Here is a 12,815-nt window from a genome sequence, read left to right as displayed (position 1 = left end):
GAGGAAGGCACTTGGCCCCCCTTTTTGTCTTGGATTACTTTAGATTCATAATACTCCTAGTAAGTAATATCCCCATAATATCTTGAATTACCTTAAATTCATGAATATTTTGCAATACAAATTCATAGTTTGGAATTCCCAACTTCCGTATTGTGATTCAGAGTAAATGTTACGTATGAATTTTTGCTTTGTTGTTATGAATTTTTGCAAATAAATGTTATAAATTTTGAGTATACAAATGTCATACGAAATGTCTACAAAATATTACTCCGATTTGAAAGCGATTCAAGAACACCCGCGAAATAGGGTTGTGTATTGTTGCTTATTTTTTCTTCATTTTTCTAAAAAGAAGAGGAAAAAAAGAACCCCAATGGCTTGATCAAGTAGGAATATAAAAAACAATAAGTACGTTTGTGTTTTATGAGGTTACATGTTGTATTCCAGAGATTCTAAACATCCATTGGAAGGTTTGTCCGGCCTTTAATTTTAGGTCACATGTTGCACATATCGGCGCGCGGAAACCACTTTCGAGTCCCGTATAAATGATCCCATCCCTTCATTAATTCTTAACTATTTTCTCAGGTGACCTCGTATAAATTCAGCTCAATTGAATAACTACAAGTAGTTGATCCAATGTATTGTTTTTTATTAAATAGGTACGTTGCATAAAAAACTTTCAATTATTCAATCGAGCTGATTTTTAACTTCTCCCCTTGAAAAAATATTAGAAAAATAATGATTGATATAATTAATTGTCCAAATTCGTTCAAAGACCCTAACAGCCCCTTTGGATGCCTAGGTGAGAAAGGGGAAGAAAGGGGAGTGGTCTCCCTTAGTAGTGAGAGAAGAAAAGAAAGGGGTGGGGTTTCTAACCATTCCATCCAAACGCACGTGAGAAATCAAACTCTCACTCCCATCTCCGGCGACTGGTTTCCTCTCCGGCGACCTTGAACTATTCTCTCTCTTCTCCGGCGACCTGAAACTCTTCTCCCTCTTCTCCGGCGACCACACAGCCACTGGTCCGAAGACGAAAAGACGACGGCGTAGCCGGCACGTGCAGCCGGAAGTTGAGCGAGTGAGATCTACTCTCACTCACGCTCTCCAGTCGCCTGTCTCTTCTCCTTTCTCACGGAATCGCGCCAAAAGTGGCGAGAAACAGAAACAGGCAACGATGAGACTCTCGTCTCCCACCCTTCCTCACCCTCTCTCGCCTTGTGGATCATCCAAACGGAGGAGAGATTGAGTTCTCCCTCCTTCCCCTTTCTTTTCTCCTGAAATCGCTCGATCCAAACGAGCTGTTAGTGCAAACCATTAATTACTGCTCCATAACGGATCATTCAAATTAAGATTTATTGTTCTGTCTCTCCTGTCTAAATTAAGATTTAGATCAGATCATTCAAATTTAAACTGTGCCGTCTCGCCCTGCAAAACTTCTTCTTCCTCCCTCGGACCCTCACTCACTACTCCGACACTCCTTTTTTCTGCAACAATGGCTATCTGCTCTACTCTCAGGCTCATCTCCCCATCTCCTCCCACAACCTCCTCAAAACCCTACCGAACCACAAGCATCAGATGCTGCACAACATCCTCCGTTAACGCAACCCTTCTCAAAGCCCTAACCACCGACCCCTCCCCCGTCTTCGCCTCCGTCAGGACCTTCGCCCCGGCCACCGTCGCCAACCTCGGCCCCTGCTTCGACATCCTCGGCTGCGCCGTCGACGGCCTCGGCGACCACGTCACCCTCGCCGTCGACCCCCACGTCCACCCCGGCCAGATCTCTATCTCCCAAATCACCGCCGCGAATGACTCCGTCGGTAAGAAACTCACCAAGAACCCTAACTTCAACTGCGCTGGCATCGCCGCCTTGGCCGTCATGAAGATGCTCGACGTCCGCTCCGTCGGCCTCTCTCTCTCCCTCGAGAAAGGCCTGCCGCTAGGCAGCGGCCTCGGGTCCAGCGCCGCCAGCGCCGCGGCGGCGGCCGTCGCCGTGAACGAGCTTTTCGGCGGTCGTCTAACCGTGTCTGACTTGGTTCTCGCTGGCTTGGAGTCGGAGTCTAGGGTTTCGGGTTACCACGCCGATAACGTGGCGCCGGCGATCATGGGAGGTTTCGTGTTGATTCAGGGTTACAATCCTCTCGAATTGAAACGATTGAGGTTTCCGGAGGAGAAGGATTTGTTCTTTGTGTTGGTGAGTCCCGAATTTGAAGCCCCGACGAAGAAGATGCGGGCAGCATTGCCGACAGAGATCACCATGTCGCATCACGTGTGGAATTGTGGTCAGGCAGTGGCATTGGCGGCCTCTTTGCTGGAGGGTGATTTGAAAGGGCTCGGGACGGCTATGTCGTCGGATAGGATCGTGGAGCCGAAGAGGGCTCCGTTGATTCCCGGGATGGAGGCTGTGAAGAAGGCTGCTATTGAGGCTGGGGCTTTTGGGTGCACCATTAGTGGGTCGGGACCGACTGCTGTTGCGGTGGTAGATAGTGAGGAGAGGGGGAGGGAGATTGGTCATCGGATGGTCGAAGCATTTATGAAGGAGGGGAACTTGAAGGCATCTGCTATGGTTAACTGTCTTGATAGAGTTGGTGCTAGGCTTGTTAGTAGCATCCCCTTATAATCGAAGAAGAAATTGAGTTAGGGTATGATATGCTTTGCTTCTTTTGCCATAAGACATTTGTGGGTTTTTGGTAGTTGGGTTTTCTTTATTTGTACGTCTGCGCTTGTGCCGATGCAGTTGTTTTGGTAGTAAACATATTTTTGTGCAACAATTGAGATGAAATTGATCGTATGAGACCTTGGCCTGTGTTAGTTTGATTGCATTAGTGTAATGTCTAGCCATTTTCAATATATCATTCACATGCATCATTCACATGTGTTCTCAGTTCTCTCAGAGTCATGGGGCAAATGTTTTTCACTGCATACGTTTCATCTGTGTTCCTGAATTGCTGTTTGCTAGAGAACATTCTATATTTTTCAGGACAAAAAATGGATTGTTGGTTTATCCTGTTTGAAGAACAAACCCCATTATGCCATCTTGGAGTCCAAGTATTGGTGTAGCTACTATTGCCTTTAGTGCTTTTGACTGTCAGTTTACTAATTTAGCAGAAGAACTGGTGTCGCAAATGACCCAATTGGTGATGGAAAGCAGCTATCTCCTCACTGTATCTGAGGTGGTTAGCCTCCAACACTCTGAGAATAGTAGAATGCCCTTAGGGATGAGATTTGAGTAACTTTGTGCACCTTAATGAGCTAATTATCATTATATTAGTCAAACTTGGAACTTTTTGAAGGCAAAAGCCTCCAATTCTATATTACCTATTGAAGTTGAACATTGGAACTCAAATAAGTATTAACAGCCTACCGTTTACCAGAGATAAGTAAACTTTGTCCATTTTGAAAACTATCGAATATTGGCTATGGATACATTTCTAGGAACCAAGGCTCTCTTATAGTCATCCCCAGCAATTTGCCTTTTCTACTGCTTAGGTGTATACGTAGGCCATTGAAATTAGCCCCTGCTAGCTGCAAAAGCAGACGATGCTTGTGTATGGGGTGCAAAATGCATTGAATGCTATCAGTGTCAATGATGAATTCCACTTCTTTTTCTCCGCTGGCTAGGGAAAGCTATCATGAGCCTGCCAATAGTCCCGGAAGAGAGTTAGTTGCTTTACTAATGTTCCGTGAAAACACCCTCAATTGCTGCTTCTCCAGGAGATTCATAATCTGAACCATTGATGAGAAGCTTGACGAAGTTAATAGGAGGATGTTTGCCATGTTGGTTTGCAGGGCTGAAAGAGGAGTCGTATGTTGAGCTAGATTGACCTGTGTTAAAAGCATGAAGCTACAAACTAGCTTGTCTGACAAGACGATGGAATTAATAGGTGCATTAAGGAAAAGAGTTTCACTTATTAATGGGCGCATTAGGGATTTCACTTCAGAATGACACCAGAACAACCTCGCATAGGAGAAGAAGTTGGGGGCTCTACAAGGGTATTGCCTTATCATGCCCTAACTGAACGTGGTTGGTTTATGCAGTCGACTCATAAATTTTGTGTTGCCTTTTTGTCTTGCAAATGGGATGTATCAATTGGTGATTTTCAGTTACTCTGAAGTACTTGCCTGGGCCCTGGACTTTTGTAGGCCTTTGCTTACTGCAGTATTGAGTTTGAGAGAATCAAGACTCGAAGAGTCGGCAACTCCTGAACAGAAGCATTGTTCTTGACAAGACCATAATACAAATATACCTGTCTCTCTGCCTACACATATATTTATGCCAGTAGATGTACGTTGATTATGGATAGATGAGATTGGTTTCTCTCCAGTCCACATAGGATGTTGTTTGGCGTCATGGGTCCATCACTAGTTCCAGTTTGATGAACATATTCATGCATTTTGTAGGCTGTTTCATACCCTTACTGAGACTCCTGAACTGAGGAACAAAATATGAAAAGCTAAATAAACCTGAAAAAGGTGCAAGTACAAAACTCCTAAACTTAAAAGTCACTATGCTCGAAAAAGTGAAATACATCTGTTTTTTTCTTTTCTCAGGAGTCTAAACTAGTATATGTTTCAATTCTATGCCTTCTTGTCATTCATGGTATTAAATGCAAAATTTTAGTAGATAAAACCCTATAGATCTCCTTTACCTAATTTTTATTTGATGATCCAAGTAACTTTTGAAATTGAGAACCTAAAACAAGAGGCCTCTATTGCTGTAGAAAATCTTTTAACAGGACGAACCAACTTCAAATAAAAAAACTCCGACATTAGGTATTAGTAACACAGCCATCTCAATCTTGAAAGACAACCCAGACGAAGAACCAGAACCGACCACCCTCGAGGCCTCTAACTCTATTAAGCTTTTCCAAGAACCAAATGTGCTTCTAACGGACAAGATGTATTTTTCGTTACTGTCCAAAACAGAAGTGCAATATGAGCTAACAAAAGTTGTGCCCTTTGCTTGGCTGGGCTCAAATAAAACAAAATTTTCGAATACACGAGCTACCAAATTTAGGGCGGCCCCATTTTTGGACCCAGGGTCAGGTGCAGAAGTGGCCATTTCCTCGGCCTCCCCAAGGCCAGCTCTGACCACAGGCCTGAACTCGGCAGTCCTAAGTCCACCCATTTAGAGGATTGGAGAGAAGTTGTTACCTTTGTTTGGCCTAAGTCAGGTACCCAAAAAAAAGGAATAGGCAGACCACGATAACATTTTACTTCCACAGGGCAGAAATCTCCATCAGAAAACTATGCTAAATGTTAACACTGTATAAGGTGTCATTGCATCTACTCAAGCTAAAACTAATGTCATGAACTAACCTTATATTCAAATTGCATTTTTTTCGGTCACTCAGTCTCGCTTCTTTTACTTCTTGTGTCTACTTCAACAGTTTCCACATCTTTGGAGCCGAGTGAAAAACCTTCAATCTTCTCTTCAACCTCCTCCAAGAAGGTTGACGAATCAGTTTCATCATCAGAGGCCTCGGAAGTCAGGTCCGAGTTTGGTTCTGAATGCTGCAACTCCAATATCATAGTTGATGGAGAATGAGACAAACATTCGTTATCAGTGGAATCAGACATTTTCTTGTCCTCCTCCATCATACGCTTGGCATAATCTTCATAGACAAACCCAATTGAGTTTCTACCGCCAAACACGGATTCCAGCTTATCCATATCAAATAGTTCTTCCATTATCTTCCGGCTTTGTTGATCGTTGCGAAAGACAAACTTCACTTTCTTGTATGTCTTGGGCTCAAGAAATGGTTTCACCAGCTGCAAGAAATACATTTCAGTGTAATCTTGGATGACAGTGGGAAGTAAAATAGTACTAAAAACTATATCCCGAGCGAAGTGTATAACGTGGAAAGAAAAGCAGGAAACCATTTCGAAGGTAATGCAAGGCTAAATACCTTACAATGTTTTTGCATCATAGCAACAAATATGGTCTTCCTCTTTTCGCAAGAAGAACATAGGTTGAGTCCAAGACAGAACCTAACAGAATCGACCCCTAAATTTTCATTTCATGGCAACTGGATCATCTAATGGTCGGCCTTTATCAGGATTACATAAATCCCCAACACCGTAGAAAATAACTTCTTGTCCTTTAACAAATTAGACCAGGCTTTTGTTGTGGATGCTACTAACAATCTTGCTTATATTGCATCAAAGAGTCCTCAAAAGCCCCAGCCAAATGGATTACAGGTTTTGCTTTGTGGTAATATTGATATTGTCCCATCCTTGTGATTGGCCAATCACCATCCTTGGTGCTTTTTCAGTATACAAACATACATATAGACACACACACACACACAATATTGCGCTTACGAAAAAAGATATATATTGTTCCATCTGATGCTATATGTAAGAGGGGAGAAATAGTAGAGAGCTGTGTAAGAGGAACAAAATACATGAGTACCCTAAAGCCGGTAGCTCCTATAATACTTCAGAAGAACTATCACAAGGCTACTCTTAACATGTTTCTCACCTTTGTGACAACCATACCATAAATCCCTGTAGGGGTAAAATAGGAAGCAGGTGTAGATAAAACAGACCTTTCCCTGAATCCTTTATGGAAAACGTCCGACCTAGTCCTCTGACTTAGAATATATTGTTGCCATTTGTTTGTTCTTCTACTATATTTCTGAGAAAATGACAATGAACGTATCATCTCATGAAACATGATATTAATAGCAGGTTGATAATCAAACAATATCCTGAGGTATCTGCAACACCAAAGCAATTGGCATTAAGGTCTCCTCATTTTGGAAACCACCATTTGTTTCTAGCCTTCTCCTATCCATGTGAACACTCAATCTCCCAAGTCTTATCCAATCCGCTTAAGAAATAAACAAGCAAGAAACCAAAGAGCAGAACCTGGCCTTTAAGCCATCCTTCATATAGGAACCTACAGAGTTGCTTTCCTGGGTTCTCACACATATTTTGTTGTCCTCAGTCTCAGAAACGCATGTTACTACCTCTTGCCTATAATCATTTGGCATGGATCTCTTATTGATTGTGAAGTTTAAGGAGAAGCTTCACATGGGTCACACATGTTGAGGCTTGCCTCAAGGCAGTCATCAAGTTGTGGTGTCGACAAATTGCCTTGAGGCATTCAGATTTGTGCTATCCTCCAAAGACATAACCTTGTCTGTAAGGCCTTTTTGCCAAGGCACTGCTGACTTCCAACCAAGGTTGGCTCTCTCGATCTTTATTTGGAGTGAAACAGAGCAATTGGAGTGAAACAGAGCAATTAAATCTACCAAACTACTTATAGGTAATTATGTGATAGAGGTAACAAAATTCATCCACCCAAAAGCAAAACTAGCCTCTAGAGGCGGTATGTTTAACAGAAATTGGTGTTCAAACAGTATTGCCACATAAATATAGCTTTTGCTAGCTATAGTAAATCAGTGATCGACCATGATAATTGCTTGCGCATTGATATTAGGATACTTATTTCTAGGCCTTAAAGGAGCTCAAGCCTCAACACCTTGCTGCTTATGCCTCATGTAATGAAGGGTGAAAAGCTAACCATCCTCATTTGCCTTTTTAGCATTTCACGAGGACAAGAGATAGGAATGCACTTGTTTCTTTTAATGGTTTCAAGTACATTGTTAACACCCTACACTTGTATCCTAATTTCACGTAATAAAGTAAGAAAAACACATTCTTTGTCCATCTCATGGTGTTTACTGACTCTGCCGTTTACTTGGAAATCACTATCTTCCTACTCTAAGGCACCAACTTCAACTTACAGTTGTCCAAAACAGTGAAGAATCTAGCATGTTTAACTACATCCGAATCAGAGTGCGCATCACTCATTGGAAACAACAAAAACCAATCCTCGCCTACTTCTTACTTCAACGCTACATAGGAATTCACTTGTTTCTTTTAATGGTTTCAAGTACATTGTTAACACCCTATACTTGTATCCTAATTTCAAGTAATAAAATAAGAAAAACACATTCTTTGTCCATCTCATGGTGTTTACCGACTATGCCGTTTACTTGGAAATCACTATCTACCTACTCTAAGGCACCAACTTCAACTTACAGTTGTCCAAAACAGTGAAGAATCTAGCATGTTTAACTACATCTGAATCAGAGTGCGCATCACTCATTGGAAACAACAAAAACCAATCCTCGCCTTCTTCTTAATTCATCGTAGCATTGATATAGTTTCTCTCCTAAAGGAAATGCCCAACCGTTTGATTGGTGTGTCTCAGTATTCACTATTACAGCACAGGTTCTACACCAGTATCAGCTTCTTAATACATTAAGTACAAGACGATACGCAAAAGACAGCTAGTAGCCACAGTAGTTCCAGTAACTAAATTCAATGGGTTCATTTATGTAACTACAAAACTAAGAGCCTCAACAAGATCCAACAATAACTAGCATATTCTATATATAACAAAAAGGAAACCTGTAACCTACCAACCAAAAAGATTCAAAGACTTTTGGAGGATCATAGAGGATTGCAAGTCCTAGCCTTTCTGGGTAACGTTCCTGCAATAGATGAGCTGTTTCCCGAGTCACCTTCACGGATATGCTTGACATGTTCCACCCTTGAAAATCAATTAACCACACCATCTGCTCCTGAACTGGTTTTAAATCTGATATGGCCCTCTCCATGCAATACACCAGGTATTTGATTTGCACCTCTGTTGAGCTCGTACTCTTGCACAACAAAGGAGAATGTCTTTGTGAGACAAACTTAAAGCAAAGTAATAATTCCACTACCGGCGAAATCTGAGATGCTTGGCATGTTATATATCTACCTGGAGACCAGGTCTCATAATAAGAATAGTCCTCCCATGTTTGTCCAAGTAGTTAGCCCTGTAAAGTTTCCCGATCTTGGCTTCATGAGCTACATCTTCCTAAAAACAAGGAACAACTCTCAACAAGCAATCTCACCGATATGTAAATCAAACGAATACACTAATTATGTAAATCATCAGAAACCATGGTTGAGACCCATACCGAATAACAACTTACACCAAGTAATAGCATATATCTGAGATTCTGACAATGACAGACAAAATACAAGTATTGAAAATTAAGCTACTATTGTAGGCATGCTTGAAGCTTACATTCAAAACGACACCTCATTTCTAGCAATAATGTCTAATCGTACTGCTTTCCAGTTTGTGTTCTGTAATAATTTTTTCTATTCATAGGGACAGCTGCGTGGATTTGGAGAAGAATCGGGGTCAGGAGCCTCTAGAAACGATAGCAACACCATTCAACTAAGTGTCAGAAAACTGTAAAAACAGACGAGGAGCTATACATGTACTCTACACTTCGCACACATTAATAGTCGGAATAGAAATGAAGGAAATACCGTGGCCCAGTCAGGATATACATGGTATGCAGTACCCCAAAACAATATTGGATTGACATGTTTTAGTACTTCCCGGTTAATTGTGTGACTCTGTACTGTAGTTAGACATGCACATTGGTAGTGAAAGAACTACAAAAACACAACAAATGCATACCCATTGGATTTTCTCTGGCTTGTAGTCCAGCCTCCATTTCAAGGTTTCTTTCAACATCTTGCTTGCCTTCTTTGTGTTCCAGTTCCTTGCTTTGAGGTACCTTAAAATTGATGCATCTGAGCACAGCATTGGAAACTTGCTGGTGATACTACCGATCGACTTTCTAATCTCATTGATCTACAAAATAAACACCCATTACTTACACCTCCCAATTGCTTTTTCCCTAGTCTATATTTGTTGTGGGGGAAATGCTTGATACACGCCCACATATAGCACGCAGAGGCGACGCCAGAAGTGATAAGAATTTCACATGGAAAATGGGATTCAAAATACCTTGGCTTGTTGCCCTTCAGGTGGTAGAGACTTCTCTGGCACGACTATGCGGGACTTTTTGGTGGCCATCATTTCAAACTCGGATCAAGCAAAATCAAGCTAAAAAGACTTCAGAGAAGCTATCCTTGAGTGCAAACTGCACATAAATACAGAATCAAAAAATTATCTCTACGTGGAACAAGATGAGTGTATAAGAATATGTAACACTACTGAATCAGCATTGTTTATTGTTTGAGACTATACCAAAGGGAAAGTGACCGTACTTTAGGATTTTGTTTCCGGAAGTTTATTGTCGATTTTGGATGCAATGACCTTCCAACCCTAATACATTTTCGTGATCATACTCGTCTACGGGCGTAATTCTCTAAATTCATGAACCCATTCTACTTATTTGAACGCGCAAATAAATGTGGATAAATACTTCACATACAAAGAAAAAGGTCTCATTTATCACCATCTCACATCAAGTGACTCAAGTTCTTGTCACTGATATACAGCTCAAAGGGATGCGTTGGCTGTTTCTCTTGACACTGAAAACTTGCCAAGCGAGATATGTGAGACATGCCCTGCTGCCCCGACAACAAGATGACCTCATGGAGTCCGCTCTTAGCTAGGATAGAATGTCTCAAGTATCAAGTACCAACTTAAATTTGATCAAGTACTTAGCATAAACAATGTTTCTATGACCCGAATTGCGAACTGACATGTATACCAATACTAACAACAAAATAATATTTTGAGTATAGATATATGTTTTTTAAGTTCTATATTTCTGTAGATATCATATACAACTACGCATGCTCCTATAGACGCTCTCAGCCATAGATTCTTTTACATCCTTCCACTCCCCCGCACCAGCTTGAGCTCCCAACCTCAAAGGATACATGCAGCCTATTGTTGGGTAATAATCTTATCTTGATGCAGGAGCTAATCTGGAAACGAAGAGTTATCTTAGTTATTTTTTAAGTGTCTATTTAGTTTCTAGTCCATATCTTTTAGTTTCTAGGCCAAGTATTTGATATGTTTTGACTATCTATCTTCTAGTTTCTAGTCTTAGTATTTAATGTGTTTTGACTATCTAGTAAGTTGTGTCTTTGTTTTTATAGTGGTCTAGGTATTTGAAAGGTCTAGTTGATAATTGTGTAGGTTTTCTTACGAGTCTTGAAGAGTCATCTTTGTAATGCCTACTTTTCCATTGCAAATTCTCCAAGGAGGTGTGGCAGAATTCCCCTTTTGCTCTCTCTATATCCAGCTCCTGGGATTCTCTTTCTTTTTATGATTGGCGGACCTCCGTCTCCTAAAATGTACAATCTAGTAGTTCGTTAATAGACATGGGTGCCCTCTTGGCATCTATTTGCTGATTCATATGGAAGGGAAGAAACAAAATCCATTTTGAGGCCCAAGCCAGGTCATCGGCTACCGTTTTGGAAAAGGCTACTTCTCTGTCTTGAAATGAAGGAAGCTTTGGACTTGAAACGCAAGTTAAAACCCCAGACTCCTAGCACATCTGATCGGTGGCATCCGCCACCTCTGAATGTGATTAAGCTTAATGTTGATGGAGCTGTGAATAAATAGGATGGCATCGTTGGTGTCGGCTTTGTTGCTCGTGATCATTTGGGGAGCATACTGGGACCTGTTCTATTCCTTTTGTGTGTACTTATACTCCACGAACCACTGAGGCATTGGGATTTTGGGAAGCTATGATTTCGGCTTTGCAGAAAGGTTTCTCAAGAATTATCGTGGAAGACGACTCGGCTCAGATTGTTCAGGCCCTTACCCAGGAGGGAGAGCTTCTCATATTGTAGCTCTATACTTTTAGATTGTTTAGAGCTTATGGTGTTATTTTCTTCGTGTACTTTTTATGCATGTTACACCTTCTTCTAATAGGGTAGCCCACTCGTTAGCTAGGCAATTCCTATTGGGCGCTTGATTGGAAAATTGGGGGGTGGGGGGTGTTGAGGTGGTGTTTCCTTTCCCTCAATGGATTGCCAATCTTGCCCTTGATGATGTTCGATCCTCAGACCACATTTCGGTTGAGTAAATACCACCCTGTTTCCGTGAAAAAAAAAAAAGAATAGTAATCTATTGAAATGAGAAAGAGAGAGTTGAGTTGATTATTTAATTATTTGCAAGAGCGTCTTGCTTGGAGTGAGTGATTCCTCCTATAATCAAGCGCTTAGCTTGGTCGTGTCGAGTGGCATCCCCGTACTATCCTAATCTCGCAGGCTACGGCCTGCGTCATATTTCTGTCTCATGGTCTTGTGTACAATATCTGTTTTCATGGTATACCCAACAGAATTCAATTGGCAAAATACTTACCAAAGAAAATTAACATATTCCCAATTCTTTTTCTTAAAGCTAGGAAAAAAAAAAACTAATAAGAGAGAAAATATCAAATCGTCTACAAATTTCAGTGTGTGATTATTCCATCAATCGAACCGGAACCCAACTCTGCAATTACTATTGACAACAAATGGAGGAGGAAGAGAGAAAATCAATGCATAGACATATATACTTGTATGTACCTTTCGCGAAGAGAGGTGTTTGTGAGACTACCATCCCATGAGAGAGAGAGAGAGAGAGAGAGAGAATGATGCTGTATGCAGTAGTATTGATCACCTTGAGTTTTGGAATGGATGATAGAAGAGATGGAAATATAGAGGAGAGAGAAGGACGGAGTGGTGAGAGAAGGAGGAGTGAATTCAGGGTGGACAAACAAATCCTTGCCGTATGTTTCATTTGAATCTTTCTTTCTTCTGGTAGTTTTGACCTGCCGGTTTATATTTGCACACATACAATGTATGTTCGTTTGTTACGACTCGTCACATGTCTGATGCAATTAATCCTCATACGCATGTTTTCTAGAGTCTAGACTTTTCCCCCCGCTCTGGGAGGGCTGGGGACGCTGCCAAGTGCCAAACACCCCCGCTAAGTGAGTGCCGAGCGAACGATCCAACCGTTCATCTCTACAATCGACGACTCGTATTTTGAC

General features: G+C 41.4%; 2 protein-coding genes across 5 annotated transcripts; one reads left to right on the top strand and one right to left on the bottom strand.

Annotated features, from left to right (window-relative positions):
* The first annotated feature begins 1,489 nt into the window (after positions 1 to 1,489).
* On the top strand, positions 1,490 to 3,350 carry LOC131321070 (homoserine kinase). Its single transcript, XM_058352086.1, has 5 exons — positions 1,490 to 2,593; positions 2,689 to 2,739; positions 2,880 to 3,002; positions 3,087 to 3,170; positions 3,288 to 3,350. The coding sequence occupies exons 1-5, from the start codon at positions 1,490 to 1,492 to the stop codon at positions 3,348 to 3,350; spliced, it is 1,425 nt and encodes a 474-aa protein (XP_058208069.1).
* A 642-nt stretch (positions 3,351 to 3,992) lies between these two features.
* Positions 3,993 to 12,602, bottom strand: LOC131319511 (uncharacterized). Of its 4 annotated transcripts, none has more exons than XM_058349788.1 (7): positions 12,349 to 12,598; positions 9,824 to 9,959; positions 9,491 to 9,667; positions 8,774 to 8,872; positions 8,430 to 8,672; positions 5,314 to 5,766; positions 3,993 to 4,426 (listed from the first exon to the last, which is right to left on the bottom strand). In XM_058349788.1, the coding sequence occupies exons 2-6, from the start codon at positions 9,893 to 9,895 to the stop codon at positions 5,341 to 5,343; spliced, it is 1,017 nt and encodes a 338-aa protein (XP_058205771.1). In that variant the 5' UTR covers positions 9,896 to 9,959; positions 12,349 to 12,598; the 3' UTR covers positions 3,993 to 4,426; positions 5,314 to 5,340. The 4 variants fall into 4 exon arrangements, with proteins under 4 accessions (XP_058205771.1, XP_058205772.1, XP_058205770.1 ...); XM_058349789.1 differs by having other exon boundaries at positions 3,993 to 4,421; XM_058349787.1 differs by lacking the exon at positions 3,993 to 4,426 and adding an exon at positions 5,179 to 5,210.
* Between the last annotated feature and the right edge of the window lie 213 nt (positions 12,603 to 12,815).

Source organism: Rhododendron vialii, chromosome 3a, assembly GCF_030253575.1.
Source record: "Rhododendron vialii isolate Sample 1 chromosome 3a, ASM3025357v1".
NCBI classification, from domain to species: Eukaryota; Viridiplantae; Streptophyta; class Magnoliopsida; order Ericales; family Ericaceae; genus Rhododendron; species Rhododendron vialii.
The sequence above is the reverse complement of the archived record's forward strand: the minus strand, read 5'-3'. Positions and strand labels throughout refer to the sequence as shown.

Excerpts from the sequence above, each read along its gene's own strand:
- LOC131319511 (XM_058349790.1), bottom strand. The coding sequence starts at position 9,895 with ATGATGGCCACCAAAAAGTCCCGCATAGTCGTGCCAGAGAAGTCTCTA. Across the intron at positions 9,668-9,823 it reads CTGAAGGGCAACAAGCCAAG|ATCAATGAGATTAGAAAGTC; the intron begins GTATTTTGAATC and ends TTTATTTTGTAG. Across the intron at positions 8,673-8,773 it reads TTATGAGACCTGGTCTCCAG|AGTACGAGCTCAACAGAGGT; the intron begins GTAGATATATAA and ends TTGTTGTGCAAG.
- LOC131321070 (XM_058352086.1), top strand. The coding sequence starts at position 1,490 with ATGGCTATCTGCTCTACTCTCAGGCTCATCTCCCCATCTCCTCCCACA. Across the intron at positions 2,594-2,688 it reads ATAGAGTTGGTGCTAGGCTT|TTGGGTTTTCTTTATTTGTA; the intron begins GTTAGTAGCATC and ends GGTTTTTGGTAG. Across the intron at positions 3,003-3,086 it reads ATGGATTGTTGGTTTATCCT|TTTACTAATTTAGCAGAAGA; the intron begins GTTTGAAGAACA and ends TTTGACTGTCAG.